The sequence below is a fragment of the Fundulus heteroclitus genome, chromosome 10 (assembly GCF_011125445.2).
Source record: "Fundulus heteroclitus isolate FHET01 chromosome 10, MU-UCD_Fhet_4.1, whole genome shotgun sequence".
Lineage (NCBI taxonomy): Eukaryota > Metazoa > Chordata > Actinopteri > Cyprinodontiformes > Fundulidae > Fundulus > Fundulus heteroclitus.
The window spans coordinates 13,981,297-14,007,723 of NC_046370.1; the positions used below are offsets into that span (position 1 = coordinate 13,981,297).

The window sequence follows — 26,427 nt, forward strand, 5'->3', positions numbered from 1 at the left end:
CGGCCCGACCAAGGTAACCGTCTAACCCCTCTCAACATCCAAAAGGGAACGGGGAAAAAAAAAAAAAATGAATTTTAACCTTTATTTTTTAAAAGGAAGGCATTATTGAACTCCAAAGCACCACATAGATGGCGATGGACAAAAAAAAATAAAAAAAATTAAAGGTTCAGTCTCGTGGTTGAGCCCTCTTTGAGTCGTTTTCTACAAACGGTGCGTCGTCGGCGAGGGAGACGGATCAGACGTTCTCCCTCGGCATCCCCAGACTGAAGCAGCGCCGCAGGGCGAGGAAATATTTAAGGTCAGTGCTTAGGCGCGAACTGATTCCAATCAACGTTCGCGGTATGTTGCTTAAAACACATTTCTCCGTGGCTGTTCTCCATTTGCTTTTCAAGTCAAGCTGACCTCCGATCGTGCCACCGCTTGCATCGTAATGGTTAAAAACAAGAAGAAAAAAAAAAAAAAAACGCTCAGGAAAAGAAGGATGAAGCAGCAGTGATCAGATACCATTAGGGCTGGACGACAATAATAATAATAATATAGATGGAATCTATGGAAAAAAAAAAAAGGTCAATAATAAGTTCAACAGAAGAGCTGTTTTCCTATTTGCATTCTAGCCGCGTAGATTAATATTACAGTCGTTACATCCTCCCGACCAATCACAAACGCAGACACGGGAATCAAGCTCCGCCCCTTTCAAAGACTTCAGAGAGCATGGATTCTTTTTTTCTTTTCTTTTTTTTTTAAAACTTGCAATGTCGGTACAAAGTTGGTTGAATAAAGGGTTCAGTTTGAATTCAGTGTTCTGTGTGTTCTGCGTCTAAAAATAAGTCGCTAAGCACCTGCATAAAATGCCCAGGGCTGCACTTATAATATAGGTTTTATATTTGTTGGTAATTATCGATCTCGATCAGTATGATTTCTGTGTTATCGATATGCTTTTTTTCTCTGTATCGTCCAGCCCTAGATACAATCCAAAAACCCAGTCTGGTTTCCTGTTTTTGTTTTACCTTTAATACCACAGTTTTGCCTAAACACCTTGCTCCACGATCAAATCCTGAGCTAACAACAGGATGAACTCTTTCAAGAGGAGTAAAATCTACTACCAACAAAAACAAACAAACAAAAAAAAAAAAAAAAACAAAGTCTGAAGAAGACTGCAGACGTCGATCTCTGATCCCCCGAGTCCCTATGAGGAAGCGAGGGGTGGTCCGTTCCCTGTTCAGGTCCTCTTACGTTCACAGGCTGCGGGGCGTGGCAGTGGCGCCAGGCTGTCATTGGAGCATGAGCTGCTTGAGGTTGTCATGGAGGATGGTGTCCTTGACGTCCCGGAACACCAGCCGGATGTTCTCCGTGTCGATGGCCGTGGTGAAGTGGTGGTACAGGGGCTTCTGCGTGGTGTCGCGCCTCTTGGCCCGGAAGCACTCCACCATGAAGGCCTGCACGTCCGGCAGGCTGTGCTCCGGCCCGGTGTACTCGGGAAAGTAGTCTTTGAGCGGGACCAGTTTCACCTTCTCCTCCAGCAGGTCCGTCTTGTTCAGGAAGAGGATGATGGAGACGTTGCCGAAGACGCGGTTGTTGACGATGGTCTCGAAGATGTTGAGCGACTCTCGCAGCCGGTTCGTCTGCCGGTCCTCCATCAGCACCTGAAAAGACATTGGACAGGTGAAGCGCTGGTACCACAACTCTACTTGAAGGTGAGACAAAGTGTCCACTTTCTAAAACGTGTGCTGTTGTTAATCTCTCCACGTCTGAGAGGTAATTCAAACTCACAAAGAGGCCCATTGTAGCTCAGGCCGTTCTCCTGGAAGGACAACCTTGAGTTCAGTTTTCAACGTTTTAGTGTCCTCTACGTGAGGTCTCGGGTTCCTCCTCTGTTACCGTGGGTCTCTGGAAGCACTGCATGCTTCTTGGAGTAAACGCCTCCCCTGCCTGGTCTTTCCAATTTAGATGGAGCATCTCGTTTTTAATGGTGGAGATGGACAATACTGACGCGAAATGTTTAGTTCACAAACAAGCAATACTGATAATACGGCTATAAAACTGGATCAATGTGTGCTTCTGTGCTTTTTTGTCTCTCTTGTTGTGTCTCTGCTCTGTCTTCTGTAACCCCCAGTCGGTCGAGGCAGATGACTGTTCATACCGAGCCTGGTTCTGCTGGAGGTTTTTCCTTCCCGTTAATGGAGAGTTTTTCTTTCCACTGTCGCTTCATGCTTGCTCAGTATGAGGGATTGCAGCAAAGCCATGTACAATGCAGACGACTCTCCCTGTGGCTCTACGCTTCTCCAGGAGTGAATGCTGCTTGTTGGGACTTTGAAGCAATCAACTGGTTCCTTTATATAGGAAATTTTTGACCAATCTGTGTAATCTGATTGATTTGACTTTGTAAAGTGCCTCGAGATGACATGTTTCATGAATTGCCGCTATATAAATAAAACTGAATTGAAATTAAAACTAGCGCAGCATGCATTCAGAGACAATGACATATTCTCAAAATGGGGGTACTTCACTACGACATAATAAATTACTAGAGCGACTGTGCTGGTAAACGGGACAATTACGGCTTTGAGTCATACTTGCAGAAGGAACGTTGAATTATATAAATATATATATATAAAAAGTGTAAAGTGAAAAAATCTCTCAATCCCAGTCGGTTCCATCCAGTGTTTTTGGCTTTCCAAGCTTCATCGGTTAGATGCAGGGGTGTCTACCTCCTGTCCACGATGCAGTTCTAACACGCTTGAAACAAATGGCTACATCTTTTAATCGGCAGGTAGAAGTCAGAGAGGTAGAGCCCTGCTGACGTTATGGGACACCAGCCCCTGGAGGACTGGAGTTTCACACCTCTGGGTTTGAGTTGCATCATTTTCCCACAATGCTTTTTTTCGTGAGGATAATACAACAGTCTTGCAACGCACTGTATATACAGTTGCAGCCATGATTAGCTCTTTATACAGTTCATTTACATAAACTCCACAAAATGACAACTTTATCCCTCCCATCTTAAATTAAATCAGACTAAACCTCCATTGTTCTAGGTCATTTAAGAAGACTAAAATTATTATTATTATTAATCTGCTGCTCAAGCATCACACGCCATTTGACCAAAGAGAGACTCTGGGAGACGTTGCGCTTTCCTGGAAACGTTTTAGGTATTTCCAAGCCGCCTGTGATGCCGTCAGCCATGTGTCCCAGCTTTACCTGAGAGCAGATCATCCCTCACTGCTGCTTCTGCGACAGAATCAACCTCCTTCAGTGGAACGGCAGCCACTAAAATCAAGATGTGCAAACTTATCTTGGGCATCTGTAGAACGCACTTTGCTTTTCTTTACTTCCTTCGCAGTGTGAATATCGCCACAGAAAAGTGGGCAAATTTCTTCCCACATGTTGAAAGCTTGTTTAGATTCTAACTAGGTACAACAGTATTAGTTCCAATGTCCTAATCTTCAAAATAATTGACAAATAACCAGAGTAGCCTATTTTCCCCACTGTGCGCAACAATAACACAATCCCCCTAATATTTGTTGATTTCTGGTCCACATACAGCTCTAGGTTTAATTCAATTCAAATTAAAACTCAAAAATACTTGGTTAATCCCAAATGGAAATTAAATCAACAGCAACGTCTTTGTTTTTGAGTGTCTAACCAACACCAAAGCTCCCCGGTTTTACATGTATGGTGGATGGCTGGTCATCAGGTGATAAAAACTAGAATATGTTGTTTTTCACAGGGTTCATACTTTAGAAAATTTCATTATACCAATGGTTTGTACTTTAGTCGCTACACTGCAAAAACGGATCTATATATAAGTAAAATGTTCTTAAAATTTGTGTTTTTGTCCTAGATTTGAGCAGTTAAATAAGACTATCTGCCAATGGAATGAGTATTTTCTACCCCGAAAATAAGATAATAAGATAATATACTGCAAATGAAATAAGACAATGGAGATGAATTCTTCCCATTTTAAGTGCAAATATCTTATTCTATTGGCAGATCATCTTATTTACCTGCTCAACTCAAGGAAAAATACACTTATTTTAAGAACATTTTACTTATTTGTAGTTCAGTTTTTGCAGAGTAGAAATTTTAAACTTAAGGTCTGGCAAAGTGTGTAGCTTTGAAATGGAAAAAAAAACAAAACATGAAATGTTTTGGAGCCACAGAAATCAGGCACATTTAAAGACAATGAATGCTTTATGTACATGAGAAGACCCATTACTGTCAGAGTAAGTGATTTTATTACACAGTTGTCATTGTCAGGTGCAGATGTCGGTTTCTGCTTGTCGTTTCAGCCACGTTGCGCTACTAAACGGACCTATGCAGTCCTCAAACCAACATGGCTGTTTCCATGCACCCTATTGGACCCTGATCCTTAAGACCTGGACTAGAGCTTCTGGAAAAATGACAGGATAGTTTGGGACAAAAACAGTCCAATCATGATCAGAAACCTGGACACTTGACTGGCATGTTAGTGCCGAGGGTTTTTTGGTTTCTGATATCAAGAACTGCATGAAAACTCTGCCCATCAGCATCAAGCCAAAAGCTCTGAGTGAGTACCGGCATGTCATCACAGATGAGTTTCCCCGCTTCACGTGGCTGGAGATCACTGTACTGCGCACAGAGCCCCAACAAGGGGAGAAGTACATCTATAGAGGTTTCCTAAACGTCTTTCAAGACTAAACTCTCCAGAGCGCCAAGGAAAGAAGGAAGGGAGAGAGGGAGGGAGTAAGGAAGGAAGGAAGGACACAATGAAGATGAAGTTAGAAGTAGGGCTGGGCGATATGGCTTAAAAATAAAATCTCTGATTTTACTTTACCAAATCCGATTAATCGATTTCTTTTTTCCTCCTTTTCTTTTCATAAAAAGAAATGAAAGAAATTAATTTAAAAACTTGCTTTTAAGAGCAGGCTTCACATCACTTGTGTAACTTCAAACTAAGTTAAAAAAAATAATTTCCAATGATTAATTTGGAAAAATAAAATCCAGATTTTACAAAAATTAATTCTTAAAAAAAATAAACTCGAATTAATCGATTAAATCGATTTATCGCCCAGCCCTAGTTAGAAGACTAGGGAGGAAGGGAGGACGACGACCACAACGAAGCAAGGTAAGAAGGATGCAAAAAAATTAAAGTGAAAAGAAGAAAAGAAGGACAGAAGGAAGTAGGAAAGGAAGGAAGACAGGACATAAGTAAAGAAACAAAGCTTGATAAAGCAAAGGAGTGAAAGAAGGAGGGAAGAACGGAAGGAGAGACAAGAGCAAGGAAGAAATTAAGGACCCAATGTCAAAGAAGGACAAAAGGAAAATAATGAAGGACAACCTTTAGATAATTAGTGATGGAATAACTAATAATAAGAGCATCGAAGCCATGAAGTAGCAAAATATGGGCGACTGGTTGTTGGATGTCAGATTTGGCGACATTTATTAAAACACAACTTGACTTATGTGACCTACATGGCACGTGTCAAACAACAGTTTTCTTCTGGTCAGTCTTCAATAAAGGGCAGATATTTGGAACGTACGACTAATAGAGTGATAAAAAAAAGCCTTCCTCAGGTGAGCGGGGGCTTTCTGCAGCTCCTCCAGAGTCTGTTTGTTCACTATAAAACCCCGAGGACTTCCCAGAACCGCTGTTTTTATTACCAAAACTAAATTTCATACAGGTGGACCATTTGCTACTGCTGAGGGCAACGGACTTGATTTTAGAACGTAGTTGCAGAGTAAAGGGGACTGAAAACAAATGCAAGCTAAATTTTTCTGATTTTTTTTAATATAAAATAATGTAAAAGCTATGAATAATTCTCCTTTTTTACATCAAAATTGTGAACTGCCCAGAAAATAATATAAATTGAACTTCATGGTTGACAAAAATGTAGAAAAGACTAAAACTTTCCTGAATGTCATCATCAAAACAAACATTTCTGCTCCATCTTATCAGAATATCAGCCTGTAGCAGAGCCTCTTTCCTCCCCCCCCCCCCTTTACCTGGTCGTATTCAGAGGACGAGACGAGGAAGAGGATGGAGGTGACGGAGTCGAAGCATTCGAACCAGCGCCTCCGCTCTGACCGCTGCCCGCCGACGTCCACCATCTTGAAAGGAACGTTCTTGATCTCAAAGTCATACTCGTGGATGCCCTTGGTGGGCTTACGAGCCAGCAGGATGTCGTGTTGACTGGGAAGATAATCCTGCAGGAACAAAACCAGAGCTCTATGTCAAAGAGAACAGAATATGCAGAGTTCAATCTCTGGCAAAAATACTGCGTTTGTGTACAAAGAAAACCAGGAGAAGCATCTTGCAGCTCACCGAAAGTTTGTATGGGAAACACTAATCTCTAATCAATTCTAGAATCATGACATCCAAGTTTGTACTTTAAACAAGATTTCAGCTAATCTCGGGCCGTGGTTCCTGGCGGTGCTTTCCTCTGGGTTGGTGCTGCTTTCTTTCTAAAGTAAATTATATTAAACTACTTGTTGGATGATTTTTAACAACTGAAGGTGTTAAAAGATTACTCCAAAAACAAACCCTAACATCATCAACATCAGATTAATAGTTGTCTGCTATTAATCTGAGCTAAAAATGGGAGTCTAAAAACCCATAAGAAATTCAGCTAATTAGCTTAAAAATAATCCAGTAAAGAGGAACAGACAATATGGGCTGTTTTTTTTTATGTGCAGTTCTGATTAGAGGTTTACAGCCACTCTTCAACTCAACGGCATACATTTCTTGCTAATTTACGTCTTTTATAGATGCATTTTAAACTTTCACAGGGTGAAATGATTATAGAACAAACACGACCATTACACGTACAGACTAAGGGGTGTAATAGCGTACCAAGAAAATAAAACACCGTTCGGTACATTTTCAGAACGCTAAAAAAAAAAAAAGAAACACCCCAGAATCTTTTTTTATTTCTCAAATGAATTTGATTCTATTACAATCTAATAAAAAGTGCAGAGTATGGCACTTACTGGAGATTCGGGTGGGCATAGATTTTACAACCACATAACCATGAAAAAAATGGTCAATTTTAATGTTCAGACGTTTTTAAACACGGCCGTGCCCATAATTGAGAACAGAACATGTTTAAATCACTTTGAAATTGTTTTGATACTTTGACACCCTGGTGTCCCAGCTGTACCTGAACGCAGCATGTACAGCATGTCCCCTCTGATCCAACGGGTAGCTAGTTGAACGTCGGGCCATTTTTCTACAGTACCTTTGACGTTTAACTCTGACTTGAAGTTGTTTCAGGTTAGCAATCTATTAAGTAGCTACCTGAAAACATTTAGCGTTAGCTGCGAGTCCTCTAGTCCAATTTATCAGCCTCACATGAATGGAAACGGCTCAGGATGTGTAGGGACAACCCGGTAACTACTAAGGTGTTACATCGTGGGCCGTGGTCAACGGTGGAAGCACGGCGGTGGTAGCTTCATGCTGGGGTTCGCTTCCAGTGGGAATGGAGCGCTGAACGTTTCAGCATCCCCGCAAATCTACAGCTTTAGGTTTAAACTTGATGCCAGTTTGCTGTTCAAACATTACAAACAGTAAACATGTGTCAAAGTCGGGCGTATAATACCTTATACTTATTGAAATGGTCTGGAAGATGAACCAATCTTTCCCAGTTATGAGAAGAATATTAAGCCTAGATTTGGGTCAGAAGTAAGACTCAGTAAGGGACATTTATTCCAAGGTGTACGTTAGTATTTGAGCCTGGATGTACAATTTGACAGAATTCAACACTAAATTCAATGCTGTGCAGCCAGTTCTTATTTCTAGCGACGTCTGAAATAAGACAAGGTGAAAGAAATTATTAATAAGGGCAAAACGATGAGTGGATGCAACTCGTTTTATTCCTTAGAGCTTAACTAAGGAATAACTGCATCCCTATTCAGGGAGGGTACTAAACGGATTTCAGTTGAGATCTTGTGAACTTCTGAAAATCATTTCCATTAGTGAGAACATTCATTTTTCCACTAAAACAAACATGGGCAAGGTTTTTTATTCTCTTTTGTAATTAATATTACGCAAGCGGTTCCGTACCCAGAAGGAACGATTCGATTTATCGCTGAGCTGGCACATCTTAAATGAGCCCCACAGGGTCATGAGTGGAACTGGAGCGTTTGCAGGCAGCTCCCAAAGCGCCTGACAGTAGGGCTGGGCGATAAATCGATTAATTTTAATTTACAATTCTTTAAGATTTCATTTTTGGAAAATCTGGATTTTATTTTACCAATACACTCATTGGGTTTCCTTGAAGAGAACAGCATGTGATGCTGAATATATGTTTAGGCAAAATTATTGTCAAAATATTGTTAAGTGGAAACTTTTTTTTACCATAATACGAGGTACTTTATTTACTTATTTACTTTTTTTTTAACTTAGTTTGAAGTTCACAAGTGCAGTGAAGCCTGTTCTTAGCTCAATGTGTAATACCACTAGCAGCAAATGTTTTGTTATATTTTCATTGTTTATAATGGCACGGCTGCCATCTTGTTTTACAAGCATGTTTCACAGCTTGTTTTTAGTTGCACTTTGAATTCAGGTCAACTCCCTGACGAACTACTCAACAGAAAAAAGCAAGGTTTTAAAATAATTTCTTTAATTTCTTTTTATGAAACAAAAAGGAGGAAAAAAAAAAAAATCGATTAATCGGATTTGGTATGATAAAATCTGAGATTTGTTTTTTAATCCATATCGCCCAGCCCTACCTGACAGTCGTCATAAAAAAAAAGAAAAAACTTGTAGCTCAGCAGACGCAGATGACAACTAAATATTAAGCAAAACTCCCACTGGAGGAAGGGGTTAAATCGATTTGGGTTTTCCTGACGCCAGGTAGACGCGTCTGCCATGTGGGCTCAAAGCCTTTTGCGACACAGTGCGACATTGCACAACGCGTCGGGTGGATGTGACGTCAGTGCACTTCACACACCAGGGCGGCTGCGTGGCTTTTTTTAGTCAATGAGCGTACATCGGCATCACTGGCCCTGTGGTGTTGGCGCAATCAAAACCCTACTTTCGTTAACGCGGCGTGCAGAAATGAAAGACGCAGGAACCGGGGTCTAACCGTCTGCACAGACAGAGAGAGAGAGAGAGAGAGGTTGTAAATTAGGTGGCTGCGCTCTTTGCCCGCAGAGGTTGTGGTTTTCTACTTAAATGCGTCAAACCTTATAATCTATTGTGGATCACTGGCACGTCACCAGTCAATAAATCTCAGACCATTTCGCTTACGACGACAAGTGAGGCTCTGGAACCGCAAACCTTGCATTTATTGTCGTCAGTGATTGCATTATTCGAGACCTCATCATACACTGACTAGGGCTGGGCGATATGGATTAAAAAAAATAAATCTCTCCGATTTTATCATACCAAATCCGATTAATCGATATTTTCCTCCTTTTTGTTTCATGAAAAGAAATTAAAAGAAATGATTTTAAAACCTTGCTTTTTATGTCAAGCATTTCGTCAGGGAGTTGACCTGAATTCAAAGTGCAACTAAAAACAAGCTGTGAAACATGCTTGTAAAACAAGATGGCAGCCGTGCCATTATAAACAATGAAAATATAACAAAACATTTGCTGCTAGTGGTATTACACATTGAGCTAAGAACAGGCTTCACTGCACTTGTGAACTTCAAACTAAGTAAAAAAAAAAAAAAGTAAATGGGTAAATGAAGTACCTCGTATTATGGTAAAAAAAAAAGTTTCCACTTAACAATATTTTGACAATACATTTGCCTAAACATATATTCAGCATCACATGCTGTTCTCTTCGTGGAAACCCAATGAGTGTATTGGCAAAATAAAATCCAGATTTTCCAAAAATGAAATCTTAAAGAATTGTAAATTGGAATTAATCGATTAAATCGATTTATCGCCCAGCCCTAACACTGGCCTCGATTAAAAGAACAGAAATTCATTCACTGTCCTCCTACTTATATGTAGCATAGATATTAAATCATTTCTACCTTAACTACAATTCAGTTTGGGGGGGAAAATATTAAACACCAAATGAATACAAGAGGAAACTTCTGGAGGGAGTTTCCCCGTGTTATTCAAAAGTAGGCCCTTAAACTGAATGTGTGCCACATTACAGCCACAAGCTACAATGGATCGCTGGTTCCTGAAGGGGGTACCTCCCCGCCCCTTGCAGCCTTTGACAGGTTTTCATCCAGGGTTGCCCTAAATTTGCCTCCATCCGCGCTACGTCAGCTGTAATGGCTCTCCGTAGCTCCTCCAGAGTTTTTGTTCACTAATCAACACCAGGAAACCCCTAAAGCCTTCACAGGTACTATTTTGTGCTGGTCCATCATAAAAAGTTTCATTGAAGTGTGACAAAAAGTGAAAAAAGGTACATTGTGCAAAGGATAGCCGCTCTTTGTACTGTTAATGTATAGTTTAATCACATATTCTTAAATACTTATCACCCCCCGGGACCACTTTACCCATAGAAATCTGGCGGTTAGGGTAACTTAATCTCTATCAAGAAACATTCGCTGCTTTTCAGGTAAACCACACTGCAAAAAGAGAACTAAAAGTTAGTAAAATAACCTTGAAATTAGTGTATTTTTCCTTGATTTGGGCAAGTAAATAAGATTATTTGCCAATGGAATGAGTATTTTGATGCCTGAAATAAGATAATTAGATATCCTGCACTTGAAATACGATGATGGAGATCAATTGTTCCTATTTTAAAGTGCAAAAATCTTATTCCATTGGCAAATAGTCTTATTTACCTGCTCAAATCAAGGAAAACTACATTAATTTCAGGAAAATTTTACTTACTTTCAGTTCCCTTTTTGCAGTGCATCTGCCGTCTGGACATGTTGCATCATTAAATAGGACCCAAACAGGTCTGATTAAAAGAATGAGTGCAGGGGGGGGAAACTTACCAACATGCAGATCTTGTCCATATTATCCAAGAAATACTTCACCGACTCACCCTGCGACAGGAGAGGGGAGGAATTTCTGTCAGTGCCACATCATTCAGGACGTTTTTACATCATTTCACGCCAAAACAAACACAATAGTCTGCATTAATCATTGCATTCAACAGAAGTCTTTTTTTTTTTTTATAGTGGAGGCGCCACAAGAGAAGCTCTCTTCATCTGCCACACACACACACACACACACACACACACAGGAAACCGTGTTGTTTTTTTCTCACTCTAAACTGCATATGTGCGCCCCAGAGCCGAGCCGAAGCAGGATGCAAAACGATCGGGTGCTGAAGCAGATACACGTGTTTTGTAAGCCCGTCTTTGATGTGCGAAGACATGCGGCTGGGTTTCTCTGTGTGTGTAGGAGGGGTTTTTTTTTTTTTTTTTTTTTTTTTTTTTCTGTCTTCTTTCTTTCCTTTTTTTTCTTTTCTTGAGTCACTTCTGACGCTGCTTTTGTGCAGTTAGTGCAAGTCCAGACGTGGGGCTGCGAGGACCGAGGAGCATTCCTTTATGCGAGCGTTTAGGGGAGAGTGGGTGTGTGTGTGTGTGTGCGTAAAACGGATGTGTGCCTTGGGTTTTTGTAGGGAACTTAACCAAAAAGCAACTATAAAACGTTATTCTGACTGGCTTGCCTACCTTAGCTCCACCTTGGAATCGCCATACCTGACGCGTAATGGGGTTTATTTAATTGCGACATAAGCTAAAAGCGGTAATTTTTAAAAACTCAGATTAAGCCAGACGTACTGATTGGGTGGTACATGCGTGTGTGTGTGCTGACAGTGTATGCCAATCATTCCCCCGCTCCATTGTAAGCCTATGTGCTCACCATATGATCTTTGAGAGAGAGGGAGAGACGAAAAAGAAAAAAAAAAAAAAAACTAGCCTGACCTGAAAAACCTGTGCGTGTACGAGAGTGGATGTGTGCGCACGGGTAGATTTACACAAGGGAGGAGCAGGATGGTGCGCTGGTGAACTAAAACCAGAATAATGAGGAGGTAGAGAAAGAAGCTACCTCCGTCCATTCAAAGATCCATTTTAATTCTGGCTTTGGATCAATTAGTAGCACCCTTAAATCCGGAGGGGGGGGGGGATGTTTTGAAATTGTAAAAAAAAAATAAATAAATCTGTTTCGACAAAAAAAAAAAAAAAAAAAAACAGGAAAGGAAACCAGAGGAGCGATGACACTGTAGGTCGTTATGAGTCATGATGGCGCCTGAAGTTGAAGCACGGCTGCTGAAAAGCAAAACTGAAACACAATATGCAACCGTTTACTGGTATATTATTAATCTAATACCACCCCCCCCCCCTTCCCTCGTTACGGAGCCGGCGCTGTGAAAAGCGACTGAGACAGCTCTGGTTTGTTTTACGGCCGTTTTTTATTGAGAATTACAAGCAAGCCGCAGGGTACGTGTGATTTGGGATGCAAATGCGCAACGTATCGCACAACGATACCTGCTGGCGGGGGGGGAAATAAGCCGATCCTCACCGGCTTTACCTACGTGTTCAGGTTTCTGTTTGGGTTCTGCATTAGGAAAGCTTGTCGGACGCCCAAGGCGGAGCCGGTACAATAAAGCCGGTTCTGAAATACAGCGGAGAGTAACCAACTAAATTCAAGCTGTGCAATGTATCATCATTGGATGTGCTTAATTTATTTTGGCCTATTTTGCTTTGTAAGTATTTCTCTTATTCTGTGATCTTATAATCCTCTAATGAAAGACTCTTTCATTACCTTTATAGACTTAGACAACTTTATTTGTCATTTTGTATGCAGAGAGTGCGTACAGAACGAATTTTCGTTGAATACAGCTTATAACTTGCAGTGAAATGAAATTACAGTATAAGGTGCAGCAGTGATTTAAAAGTAAACAATGCAGGAGAAAGGAGGTATATAGGAGGTTTATAATGAGTGGCAGCAATTATTACACATCTTTTATTACTCATTTTGTGATTTAGATGTTCTTTTGATACCATAATTTTTTTTTACTGCAAGCTTAAAGGTGCATAGTGTTAAGTTCCAGGATGTCTACTGAAGTCTGCCCCTTCTGGCGAGAAGTTGAAATTACACTAGTGTTGTGCACACAACACAAAGACTTCACAGGTCTTTTTTTTTTATTTTTTTTAGAGGCGTTATGTTTTCTGAGGTAAGAAAGTTAGAAATATTATTTTGTTATATGCTATATAGAAACAATATTTTCTGTTGAATGGAAATATTTCATACTGATTCAACAATTATTATTTTTCTTTTTTTAGGGGAAAACCATAGCTACCCTTTTAGTTGGTCAATAACGGCCGGGGCTGACTGGCCATCGCGGGTCTTCCAGGCTCGGGATCGCAAAAGTTTGGGTCGCTCTTAATAACAAAAACAAAATCAATACTACTTGGCTCACTCAGGTATCTGCCAGACTGAAACAGACTGCAGTTGTCAGAGCATCATCTGGCCCAGAAAATGACTGGAGGGGCGTGTGTCTTTTCCCTCTCTGTCCACCGATCTATTCATTTAAAAAAAAAAAAAAAAAAACTTTGTCTTTTTTCTGTGTTATTGGACCAACACCAAGTCAAATACCTTGTAAGTGCAAACCTGCTTGGCAATAAACTTGATACCGATTTCACGTGAAAAAGGACCATTCGTTCCAAAAAAAGTAAAAAACAAAGCAACTGGACTTGTTTCTTCCGTAGTCTTCAACTACGGAAAACAAGTCCAGTTGCTTTGTTTTTTTTTACTTTTTTTGGAATGTAGCTTTGAATTAACTTTTTTTTTTTTTGTTTAACAAGAAAGCAGTGTCAATTCAGTGCTGCTGGAGCTCCAGCTTGCACGGAGATGGTGAAAAGCGCTGCCCATCTTGTTCCATAGCACTAGACATTTTTTATTTATTTATTTTTTTTACTCCTGAGTGGAGTCTATAATGGAGTCTGAGATGCGCTTGTAGCTGGTCTTTTATGGTCCATCTTGTGATACAGTCGCGGTCTTCTCTCACTAATGCCTCAATGGCCGCAGAGACTCAACTTCAGCTCTCAAAGTAACGGCTGAACAACAGTTTGAACGGTTTGAACTAGAGCGCACAGCGCGTTACGCCGACGCGCTCCTCCAGGGGATTCGGCCCGAGTCTCTCCCTCACAGACTGACTAATGGGGCATATAGAGGCAACTGCGGTAGAGGAAAACTCATTTTACACCTTGGGCGATTGTATATGGGAAAGGAAATAAATAATGTTTAACTTCAAACTTACGCCATGCACCTATAAAAGAAAAGGGACTGAGTGGTTTGTTTTGTGTAGATTTGTATATAATATCCAACATTTGAAAGGATAGTCTCATCAGATATTAAAAGGAAGTCAACAAATAGGTATCGGGGGAAAATTTCTGGTTCGAGGCAACTTACCGTTCTGCACCGTTTCTGAATCAAAGAGTGGTTTAAATGTTTTTCTTTTAAATTGACCCAAATATTCCTTAATAAATTGTCCGTATGTGAGCAGCCCTAAAAGAATGCCTGATTCTATTTTTACAAAATAAATAGAAGTAGATCACTAACAGAGAACATAATAGATTTAACACAAGACATATCCCCCTAAAAAACCCAAATAAATTGCTTCAACAAGCTGAGATTTCAGATTCTGCTCTGACATGTGAATTTGATCAATTTCCGTTTCTAACAATGATGATAAAAATCTTCTTTTCTCCTTTCTGCGTGCACACTCAAACGCACAGTGCGTTCTCGATGACACGTTCACGTCAAACTAAATCCCATTCCTCACAAAACGGGCCAGAGTTCCCGAGCAGCTTTTCTTCGCTTTACAGCAAATTTAGAAAAGCGGTAAAATCCTGCAGGCGCCTAAGAAGCTTCCTACGCCCTTCCCGTCCTTCCTTCAACTCCATCTTTAAAAACACCTCACTGATATTGTCAGTGACTGAGTCTTCCTCGCTCTGTACCTAATTCCCCACCGAGGCGTGTTGGAATAGATAAATTAACCCGGGGCACATTCTGCTTTGGGGAACCCAATTTACATTTATTGACGGTTATTTTTTGGGCAAGTAAAAAAAAATTAATAAAAACAAAGCAAGAATCTCTAAAACAGGCCAAAGTACTACGACTGAAAGAGTGATGATGTCCCTCAGTTTCAATCTTGACTCAATACGGCAGACTAGAGGGCCCTGCGGAGGACGGTAAGCTGAGGGTTAGAGCGGCAGCAGAAACAGCGTCACAGGGCCCTCCCACCCTCTCGATGAACTTTCTGAATTGCGGCCAAAAGGCAAATGGCAACATTAAAAGCAGAACCACCAGCCTGCTACACAGCTTCCTGCTTCGAGCTGTTAAAAAAGCTGAACTGCTCTTAAGGTCTATTACAATTCTCTATGATTTACGCATTTGCTGCTTTAACGCAACTTGTTTTATCTGTTAAACGATACCAGTGAAACAATTTCCCATTTCGGTTTAGAATAATATGACAATAAATTTGTTTTTGATGTGTAATTAAACTAAAACTAAAGCTTTAAGTGCAACTGGTAATTAGGACAACGTGAAAACGTGTCGATAGAGCGCCATATACCTCCCTGATGCCCCTTAACCACTTCCTTAAGCTTTAGCATCTTTGTCACCATGACCTATTTTGACTTGAGACTGAAAGTTTATCCCAGGAGCCACACCTTTATTAGACAGGGCGTTAATATGTGGAATTTAAAATACTACAGTAAACCTAATGAGGCATTCTTCGCTGTTCTCAAAATCTCAGAGGGGAATTTCGACCAATCAGGTTCAATGCTAACCTCCAGTGTGTTGTACACTGCAAAAAAAGGACTAGAAATAAGTCAAATGTTCTTAAAATGAGTGTATATGTCCTTGATTTCCGCAGGTAAATAAGATTATCTGCCAATGGAATAAGATTTTTGCACTTAAAACAGGAAAAAAATTCATCTCCATCGTCTTATTTGATGTGCTGTATATCCAATTCTTATTTTAGGGGTCAAAATGCTCATTCAAGTGGCAGATAATCTTATTTACCTGCTCAAATCAAGGATAAATACACTAACTTTAAGAACATTTTACTTATTTTTAGATCCGATTTTGCAGTGTAGGGGGAAAAACAAAAATAAGTCAATAAAACTGAGCGACTAAATGTGGTCTAAATCCGCCTTTTTATAAACTGAAGGGTTGCCGGGGCCTGCTTAGCCTCCATATCATCATCATCCATCCCCTGCTCACTCACATATGCCCGATATCCATGGAGTTATCGGCTACATTTTGGGAATGGTTTGCCCTTGTTTCACTGCGTTGTGTCCTGCTTAGAGACATGTTAAGTCTTGCGAGCATGGTGAAAAGAAAGTACACCTTATTTGCCTTCGAGTTTTAGCTACTAGGACATAAACATGATCTGGTGTTTAAAGGATTCGTAAATCTGTTTAACTGTAACGTTAAGTGTAGAAAACTGCAGCGCGTGTATATTTTTTTTCAGTTCTAGATTTGTTGCTGTTCTTGGGGATTCCTTGTTGGGCGCCTGAGCTTCGATGATTGCACAGACGCGCTTCAATTCGACTCTAGAATCTTGCTTTTTTTTTTTTAAAAGGCGAAGTTAATAACCATAAGGTGTCTGGATCCTGTACGTGCAAAACAAGCCCAAACCATCGCTCTTCCACCACCATGCTTGAGACTTGGTGTAAGAGGTGGTGCTAAAATGCTCCGAGTCGTTTTTCCTCTAAACAAGGTGTTCAACCCTCTCTACTTCTGTCTCATCTGTCCAGAGGTGGTCTTGCAAATTCTGGTGCAACCTTTTCAAACCCAATTTCTTCTTAGAAAACAACACGGGGTTTTACGCGTCTTCCTGTAGCCCCTCTGAACAAGCCCCACCTGCTTGCTAACCAAGGAGATGAGGCTCCTGGATTTCTCCAAGCGTTCTGCTGGCAATGTCCAACCCCTGGCTAGATTAGCAGCCACCTTAGGTTTCCACTTGTGAATAATAATCCTTCTCTTGGTAGAAAAACAGACTTCGAACAGCTTAAAAATGAGCTTTTTAGCGACCCGACACTGAAGGCCAGCAAACCTGCTTCTCAGAGATGATGGCCGGTGTTTGGCGTCGTCGTGTCTCCTCCCCAGACCGCAGAATGCCTTAAAACGTCTGCTTAGATACATATAGGTGGTCACATTGATGACGATTAGTTAAGCGCTTTAAGCAGCAGCACCTGGCGACTGCTTTCCCTTTTAAATCCTACGGACGCAGGAAAAGATTAGGTTTTCCACGCGTCTTTGCTAACTTTGCCTCCTTTTTATTTCAGAAATATGGTTTTTGCACATTTGTGATAAAGATTGAATGTTTTAGAAGCAAAATAGGATATATAGATATATATATAGATAGATATATATATAGATATATATATATATATATATATATATATATATATATAGTAGAATTTTGGGAAGTTGGTTGTAGTCTTTGTCAAATGTAAGAACGTCAGCTCTTGTTATAAAAAAACATTGAAGTCTAAAAAACTTTTCGCTCATTTTGTCCTAATGAGCTGAAACAAAGAGCGTTAAGCCCCGAACACGTGTGCCGAATGTGCAGGTGTGTCCTTGCCGCTTATGTTACGTGAGGCGTGTGACACTCTTTAGTGTTTGTGTGTAAATAATGCTGAGTAGGAGAGTCTGGGCCTCTGTTGGTGAGGATAAAGCTGTTTAAAACTGCAGAGCAGATCAACATTCCTGCTCTGATCAACACTTATTCCCCCCCCCCTCTTGCCTGCAGGAGAGAAGAAGAAAAAGCACACACACACACACACACACACACACACACACACACACACAAAAAACAAAAAAACAATTCCCTGCAGAACTAAATCCCACTGAGAACAGCCCGGACTTGTGCAACGCTCAACTTTTGGCTCTTTACTGAAAGCGACTTGGAGAAGTGCGCCTCTCGCTCTGTCGTCAGTGTGTGTGTGTGTGTGTGTGTGGGGGGTCACATGATATCTCATGAAATCACACACAAAAAAAAGGGGTCTAAAAAGTGATTATTAGAACTACGGCAGATTGTAAAAGTCCCGCCACATGAAAAAGAAGCGGAAGGTCCCGCTGGCAAAAGGGAGGGGAGGCGCGTGAGCGGGGCCTCGACCACAGCTGCCGCTCTGTGGGAAACGTCACAGTTTGAAAATGTGCTTGAGATATAAGGAGCAGGGAGAGGTGTAAACAGGAAGCTGACTATATCACATGTCTGACCGCTTAGCAGAAGGCAGGATACACAGAAACTGAGCTTCGAGATGCAGGGAGGCAAGAAAAGAAGGATGAATTAAAAAGAAGAAAAAAAAAAATCAGTTTCGCTTTCTCTTTTCGCTGCTATTTTCTAAACGCCGAGTCCGACTCAGCCACCTGAAAGCTGCTCTTAGATCGGCAGATAGAGAACTGTGCTCGGAACGGCTGTTATCAGCGCGAGCCGTCGGAACAAGAGAGAAAAGAAGAGAAAGAAAAAAAATCGTTATCTCCCGCCCAGTCGCGTCCAACCTACCAGCTGAAACTCCCTGCGCCGGTCGTAGGCCTGCTGGATGCCCGAGTCGGCCCACAGGGCGTCGATGGCGACCTTGTACTGCAGGAACACGCTCTGCTCCAGCTGCCCGTTCGCCATCTTGGCCCGCGTGTCGAAGGCCATCACACTTTCGCCGTGCTTCTGGTTCATGGGGTCGCCCCACTCGATGTGCAGCTTCTCCCGGGCGTCCACCAGCACGCGGATACCTGCAGAGGGGATGTCAGGATCAGAGGGGGGCGTGGCCAAAACGCGCCCGCAGCAGAATGTTTTTTTTTACTCCATTTACCATTACTACTAATTATTACCACTAATGCCATCATTCTTATTATTAGGATTATGAAAGTTCACAACGTATTCGTTTAGGCCCGTATTGCCACAACTGCAGCACTGCTGCCTTTCACCAAAGAGGTCCGGGGGTTCAAATCCCAACCTAGGGTCTTTCTGCGTGACGTTAGAAAGTTCTCCCTGTGCATGTGTGGGTTCTTTCTGGGTACTCTGGATTCCTCTCGCAGTCAAACACACTCCTTTAGGTATGAATGTGTGTGCTGGAGATACAAGCGCATTTTACAGCACGCGTTCTGCCTGCACTAAACTAGACTCGCACCAATCACAGGTCTTCCCCCGCCCTATCATAAGCCTGGCAGATGGCCAATCTTCATTCAATCCCCCCCCCACTCTCCCCCCCTCCAGGCTAAGCGCCGTTTGTTTATTTTAAAATGCCTCGATGTTTGAGAGCGACATTAAAACGGTCAGTAAAGTTCCCGTCTGGCAGAAAACCTCCGGCTTAAGCCAACATAAGCTAACGCTAGCTGCTGTTAGCTTGACGCACACCACCAGGATTACCCCATTTTCTGGGGGGGAAACCCCGAATCAGTGGGACGGATATCGACCAATTGCCCCTTTATTGACGTCATCGGGTGAGCGGCGGGTTAAATACTGAATTTTTTTCTTTTATTATGTTGTTTTTCTAGGGGGTTTTGTAGCACTAGTGGCTCATTTTAACAAAGTAGGCTGATAAGAAAGGGGGCTTGAGAGTTAGCATTAGGGCTGGGCGATAAATCGATTTAATCGATTAATTCGAATTTACAATTCTTTATGATTTCATTTTTGGAAAATCTGGATTTTATTTTGCCAATACACTCATTGGGTTTCCATGATGAGAACAGCATGTGATGCTGAATATATGTTTAGGCAAAATTATTGTCAAAAATATTGTTAAGTGGAAACTTTTTTTTTACCATAATACGAGGTACTTCGTTTACTTATTTACTTTTTTTTTTAACTTAGTTTGAAGTTCAAAAGTGCAGTGAAGCCTGTTCTTAGCTCAATGTGTAATACCACTAGCAGCAAATGTTTTGTTATATTTTCATTGTTTATAATGGCACGGCTGCCATCTTGTTTTACATGCATGTTTCACAGCTTGTTTTTAGTTGCACTTTGAATTCAGGTCAACTCCCTGACGAAATACTTAACATAAAAAGCAAGGTTTTAAAAGAATTTCTTTTAATTTCTTTTTAATGAAACAAAAAGGAGGGAAAAAAAAAATCGATTAATCGGATTTGGTATGATAAAATCGGAGATTTATTTTTTTAATCCATATCGCCCAGCCCTAGTCAGCATCAACGCCTCAGTGAGCACGTCTACCACCAGCAGGGATTTGCACGCGCTCTTTTCAGGGACGTCCACTTAAATGGGAATATTTGCGATTCTTGTCTCTTTTGCACAACTCTCATGTGTTGCAGTACTTGCGGGAACCCCCCCCCAAAACAAAACAAAAAAATTGGTCAAAATGAAAGTGAGAAATTGGTATTGGCCAGATTGGTGCATCTCTAGACTAATCCTTTGTATTCTTTGATTACAAAGCTGCTTTTTATTTAGCTTTTAGGGCGTCAGATCAGGGTGGCCCCTAGGCCCCCCGCCCCCCCCTTTAAGGGTTTTCCAGGAATGACCCGCTAGCAGGACACCCTGGAAGGACTTCCTATCCCTCCAGGAGCTGCAGAGTGTTGCTGGGGAGAGGGATCTCTGGGGTTTCCCTGCTGGACCCGTTACCGCTGCAACCCGATCTTGGATGGACGATTGTAAAAGGTTCTTAGTAAAAGATTACAGACGGAAAAGTGTCCAAAAATATCAAAGTAGACATAAGTACACAATTTATTCTTCTGGCAAATGTATTATCTGTTATCAGATGATCAATAATTAAATATTGCTGTATAAGCTGCCAGTTGCTGATGTAGAAGCAGGAGCTAGTTGAACACAGTCTAGTTTAGCCCGGCTTTTTCTGGCTGATTCAAATATCTGGTTTTCTTTTAGCTCTGACCTGCTGAGTGTTTGTTTGAATGATTCGGATTCTTTATTCTGACAAATGTGACACACTAAAGATGTGCTGCAGGTTCCTCGGGTAGAGGTGGTAGCTTTGAATCCACTAGAGAATGAGGAAATTACAAGATTCTCCCCATTCATGCATCAAAAGAAACTAAAAAAAAACAAGCATTGAGATAGACGCTGAGATTTGCTCTTCAGATCTGGCTTCAAATCTCAGGCTGACTAACTGATGCGTCTCTAGATATCTCTAAATGGCCGCTTCTTTGTTTCATACTTCAGCACTTTGGGATGTTGAGGTTTCGCGGTCCTCGGGCAACCGATGGTTTGAAGCCATGGTTCTCGTAATGTGGGGTACCTGGGCTGTCTTTAGTGGTATTCAGAAGAAATGTTAGTACCAATTATTTGCATGATGAATCTAACCAATTGCGATATGGAGCCCGAAGGCACAGGCGGCCTAAAGGACGATTGTTCTTTGCTTCATCAGAGGTTTCTCAGAGGAGCAATCCCAGTACGAATTTAGTTCTCAAGTTGGAGCATTGAACCCAACTTTACTCTGTTCCTCTCTCAGGTTTAGAGTAACTAAACCCCAAATCCACTTTTTTTTTTTGCATATAAACTGTATAAATTGGACCATAAGCCTGCTATCTTAGTGTTACTTGTGTAGCACTCAGGTGCAGCTACAGGAGAAATATAATATTAATGCACAAAGATCTTAATTGGTTGTTGTTCAAAGATAGATTGTTGTATTCATTGTTAATTTTCATAAGAAATATTTCTAATTCTAAATTTTCTTCAGTTTTGTTCAAGCACCTTTCTTTCAGTGTAGAAAATCACCAGTACAGTACTAGACATGCAACTAAAGGTAATTTCACTTTACCCATAGTAAGAACAAATGCCATAAAAAATACTGTTGTGTTTAGAGGCAGGAAAGAATGGAACAATCTGCCAAAACATATCCTGCTTGCTAATAATGTCAATAAATTTAAGTTATATGTAAAACAGTTTTTATCAAAATAATATAACTGACTGTTTATATTTATTCATATATGTGTGCGTATATGTATGTATATGTGTAGGTATGTTTACAAGTGTAAGGGTAGAATGTGTTTGTCATATTTCATGCACGCATGAGGGTACATATATACGTTAATATGTGTATATGTTGTATATGTATTTGTATATGTGTTTGTGTATTTTCTTTTTCTTTCAATTATTTGTTGTATTCTTTGATTTGCTTTTAATGTATATATTTTTTCAGGACCCCAGGAAGAATAGCTGCAGCATAGCTGTAGCTAATGGGGATCCTTTCAAGAAAACTAAAACTAAGCAAATTTTTAAATTTTTTTCAGTAAACTTGTTTAATTCTGCAATATTTAGCCAAAACCCTTCTCAGCGCTGACCTCTTTGGGTTGGAGGGCGGCTACCGCAGTCGATTTTTCCTGTTGTCTACAAACAACACAGCTTGGTACATGTCTACTTAAAGCTATAGTTGCTAATCCTGTTCAGAAACACCTTCTTATATACTGTGGAAAACCGTCCTATATTTGGAAAAAAAGAAATAAATCAATCTCTGTGGGAGCTGCAGGCCTGTAAAAACTCCCACATGCCAATCATTCTGACACGCTCACGTAACGCCAGTCTGCGCGTACGTTCCCTGTTAGTTTCCGTTTACTGGCTGCGCATGTGCACTTCTGGTGTTTATGTATACGGTTAGCTTAGCGGTTAGCCGTTCATTGTAGCGCCACTACTCTCACCGTATACTTTGAACACGGCTGAGAGTCGCAAGAAGCAATCTGCGTTCATGTTTATGGGAAGAAGAGGAAGGACCCAGTAGAAAGAAATGAGAGTAGTGGATTTTTCACTCAATCTCCCTGAGGAGCGGAAGAGCAAGTTAAGACAGTCTTGTCCCCACTTAACCCCCTCCGCTCATCCCCACACTTGGCCCTCAGTGTCTCTTGCCCCCCCCCAAAATATCTGTCTGGGGGCAGGCCTACTCTTTTACATCAGGTTCATTTCTGCCTTAAAAAGCAGCCTAATTTGTCAATTGGCATGCAGTTACAGTGGTTAACCAGAGGTGGTGCTGGAGCCTGTTCTCATCCGGTTCCCACAACCTGAAAACCAAATTATAAGGCGCATCATTACATCACTTTAAACATCCCATACAGTGAATGTTTGGTCGAAGTTTCTGTGTAGGTTGTCTAGAACCATGTGCATTGAAAGATTTAATGAGAAACCATTTGTCCAAGGTCACTAATTAAACGTTTCTACTACGGCTACCAATAGCTTTTCAATGCAAAGGCGGACATATTGGATGTTGAAGTTGGGGCTAGTCAGAATCGTCCAATTTGCCCCCTGGGAAATTCGACTTTTAGGGATCTGTCCGTTAATCTTTTTCAACTTAACTGACTTAAAAAGTAAAAAAATAAAATAAAAATTACTATTACTTTCTTTTATGTGTCAGCCAATAATGATGGGCAAGTGATAGTTTTATTTATTTATTTTTTACATCAAAACACATGGCCTAAGGAGCACTTTGTATTTGCTATGGCAAAAGTTGTTATAAACGGTTTGAACCATTAAGTTAAAGCAAGTTTCTACTCTGTTTATAGTCTTTTGGCAGGAAATGTTGTTCTAGGACCCAGATACTCATTTACCAGCAGAGGCCATTTAGGATCATTTTGGTTTGATAATAGCTTTTCAATTCATACCAGCCAAATTGGTCCCATTTGGGATTGGACCAAGCTAAAAAGCCCATAATACACCATTAAACCAAACGGTGAGTGAGATCATTTCTAATCGTTCGAGTGGGGGTGGGCGAGACGTGTAAAGGCTAAACTTCCATGTGAGTAAAAGTGCTTACCTAGTTAACTCCTACTCTGGGTTAATTCACCCCTTCTCCATTTCATACCTCCGTGTTGCATCCCTTTTCAGACCTGAATCAATTGGCTGAACATGAACTCCTCAGCAGGTCATGATGGAGATGGGATGCTCTAAAAGTTGCAGGGTAGCAGCTCTGCAGGACTGGACTTGGGTAGTCAAAATGCATTTTTTCATTTTTTCCCCCCATACTGTATTTTAACCGACCAATCCATAGATCCAAGTTGAACAGGCGTAAACAGCCCGGTTCCAATCTCTTGCCAATTGATTGGTGCATCTCGAGCCGATTTGTTCTTCTGAATAACATGGAATTAAACTATAACAAGTTCATGGTGTAGACGTCTGCTTCTACAAAGACATTTGCAGTTTTAAAAAGTGTTTTTATTACTTTATACTTGGGTTGTTGAATTAATAAGACTGAAAAATGTAAACATCACATTTTAAACATGCATGTAACCAACACAAAATAATATACATAAATAAGTTATTTTTTTTTAGGTCCTAAATACATAATTAGCTAATTATTGTTGTTTTTGTTTTGTTTGTATACAAAGAACCATTCTCTTCTACCAGAGACGAAGCGATCAAAGTTCACCTGACCGATACCAATTTTTGTGTTCAATGTCCGAATCGTTCCCAGTTTTCTTATGGACTATAACACAGGTTTATATGTCACTATATTTAAATATTTTGTGCTTTATAGTTTTTGGAGTAGTAAATTATTATTATAATATTAACCTGTGGAAAAACTTTACAGTTAATCATCACGCTCACATCCACTCTTCATGACCAGATACATGACAGTTTGGAGCAATCGATGCATCTCTTTTAAACCTTGATTTATAAAGTAACATTAAAATTGATAGTTTAAGGTAAAAATATGAATAGAAATATTTACGTGGCAAAAAATATCAGCCGATTTCCACTAAAGATGAACCTATCAGTGTTATCCTGATGGATACATTTTTAGAATAATGATAAAAAAAAAAGCTCTAAACTACCACATCGCCTTGTAAACACGTTCTCATAATATGACTAACAATTGCCAAATGGAAAGCATGAAAAAAAAAAACAGATTTAAATGTGATAGAAACCATAGAGGAAATGATATTAGGTTATATGATACATTCTTAAACAAATAGAAGCTCAAGTGAAACATTAACGGGACTATTTATTTATGTAACTAATTAGTTATGGTTAGGTAGTGTTATTTGGGGTGTGGACACAAACAGGAACACCTTACAGATTAGTGCACTGGTGGGTTATCTGTCCTCCATTGAGCAACAAGACAAAAAAAAAAAAAAAAAAAAACGTGGCCGAGGCCGTTTGAACCTGCCACCAACTCGGTGCCAGCCGCGTCAAATCGGACATTAAAACTTCACGTGTCGTAGCGCAGAGTTAGAAAAAAAAGGCTCGGCTGAGCAGGAACCCGGCTCACTGGGTGTGCCGACAGCAGATGTGGGCTGTTTATGTGCGTCCTCTCAGCAGCCCCAGCGCCGCTCGGCAGATGTGGAAACTTTCCCGTCCGCTTCTCTAACGCCTTTCGGGGCTTTTCTGTCCCCCATGTCGAGGCGCCTCGTTTCCTCCCTCGCGAAGCTAAACGTCGCAAAAGCCAAAAAAACAAAAAACAAAACCCGAAGCCGGGTTACCTTTGAAAACGTTGCTATAGATCGTCCCTCTGAAGTCCTCTCGAGCTCGCTGGTCGAAGTCCTGGCCGTGGATGATCCGCATTTGTTTGAGGAAAGTCGACTTGCCGCTCTCGCCAGCGCCCAGCAGCAGGATCTTCACCAGCCGCTTCACGTACGTTTTCTCCCGGGACAGACATCTGTCGATCTCCTTGGACTTTCGGTTCTGTTCCGCCTCGCTGCTGTTAAGAAAGCAGGCTGGTAGACAAACTTTTAACACGGACCTGGACGGCAGGAAATCCGCCATGTTCGCACTAACTTCATCGATGCTAATTTGATGCGCGTTCTCGCGAGGCGCGGGCACAGGACCAAGCCCCTTCCCTAAACTCAGGAAGTAACCGCTCCTGCCCAGCAATCCGAGAGCGCGCTCCGTTTCAGCGTCAGCAAAAACGCCGCCGTACATTTAAAACAACGGATGCTCTTATCTTATATTTATAATGCGTACAGAAACACATTAGAAACAATAAAAGGCACAAAATAACCAGTAAACTGTCAATATAACCAAGTTTTCAAACGATACAATAGCACCCTCTGCTGGATTATGCTAGAAATTGCGTTTTATGGTTTCCGTGTAAGAGAATGCAGGGTTCTGATTGGTTGAATCATTTTTCCTTCTACATCCGATGCGTTCAAGTACAGTAGGATTTCTGTGCGCTTGCACTATATTCACGAGTAGACCACATTAACGTTCGTGTAAGTTAGTGCAAGTGCAGATCGTTGACAGATTTATAATAGCAGTATTATCTAAACATGCAAAAGCTGTGCAAAGCAGTTGTGTTTGAAATACTTTAAGACAAGCCTGTGACCATGAGGACTATTATAACGTGAGACCTTAGCAGCACCACGCTCTTCTGTTTCTTATTATTAGACAAACGTGACTAAAGTAGTTCTATAGTAATCCTACAAATATATTTTTACCTCTTGTTGCTATCAAGCCGCACCCAAACCCTTTGTATTATGATGATGATGATTATTGGTATTATTGAATGTTTACATACATATTTGATTACTTGATGCCTTTTTTTTATTTACAGTTGATATATAGTCCTTAAAGTAGCTTGGGTTAAATTAAACAAAAGTCACCCCCATGATATGAGGTTCGGA

At 40.8% G+C, this 26,427-nt stretch overlaps 1 protein-coding gene across 1 annotated transcript; it reads right to left on the reverse strand.

The window, feature by feature from the left end:
• Window positions 1–988: 988 nt before the first annotated feature.
• On the reverse strand, window positions 989–25,694 carry LOC105926448 (guanine nucleotide-binding protein subunit alpha-13). The gene is made up of 5 exons (XM_036142073.1): window positions 25,288–25,694; window positions 18,422–18,645; window positions 10,887–10,937; window positions 5,983–6,183; window positions 989–1,643 (listed from the first exon to the last, which is right to left on the reverse strand). Exons 1-5 carry the CDS (start codon window positions 25,568–25,570, stop codon window positions 1,272–1,274), a joined length of 1,131 nt encoding a protein of 376 aa, XP_035997966.1. The 5' UTR covers window positions 25,571–25,694; the 3' UTR covers window positions 989–1,271.
• Between the last annotated feature and the right edge of the window lie 733 nt (window positions 25,695–26,427).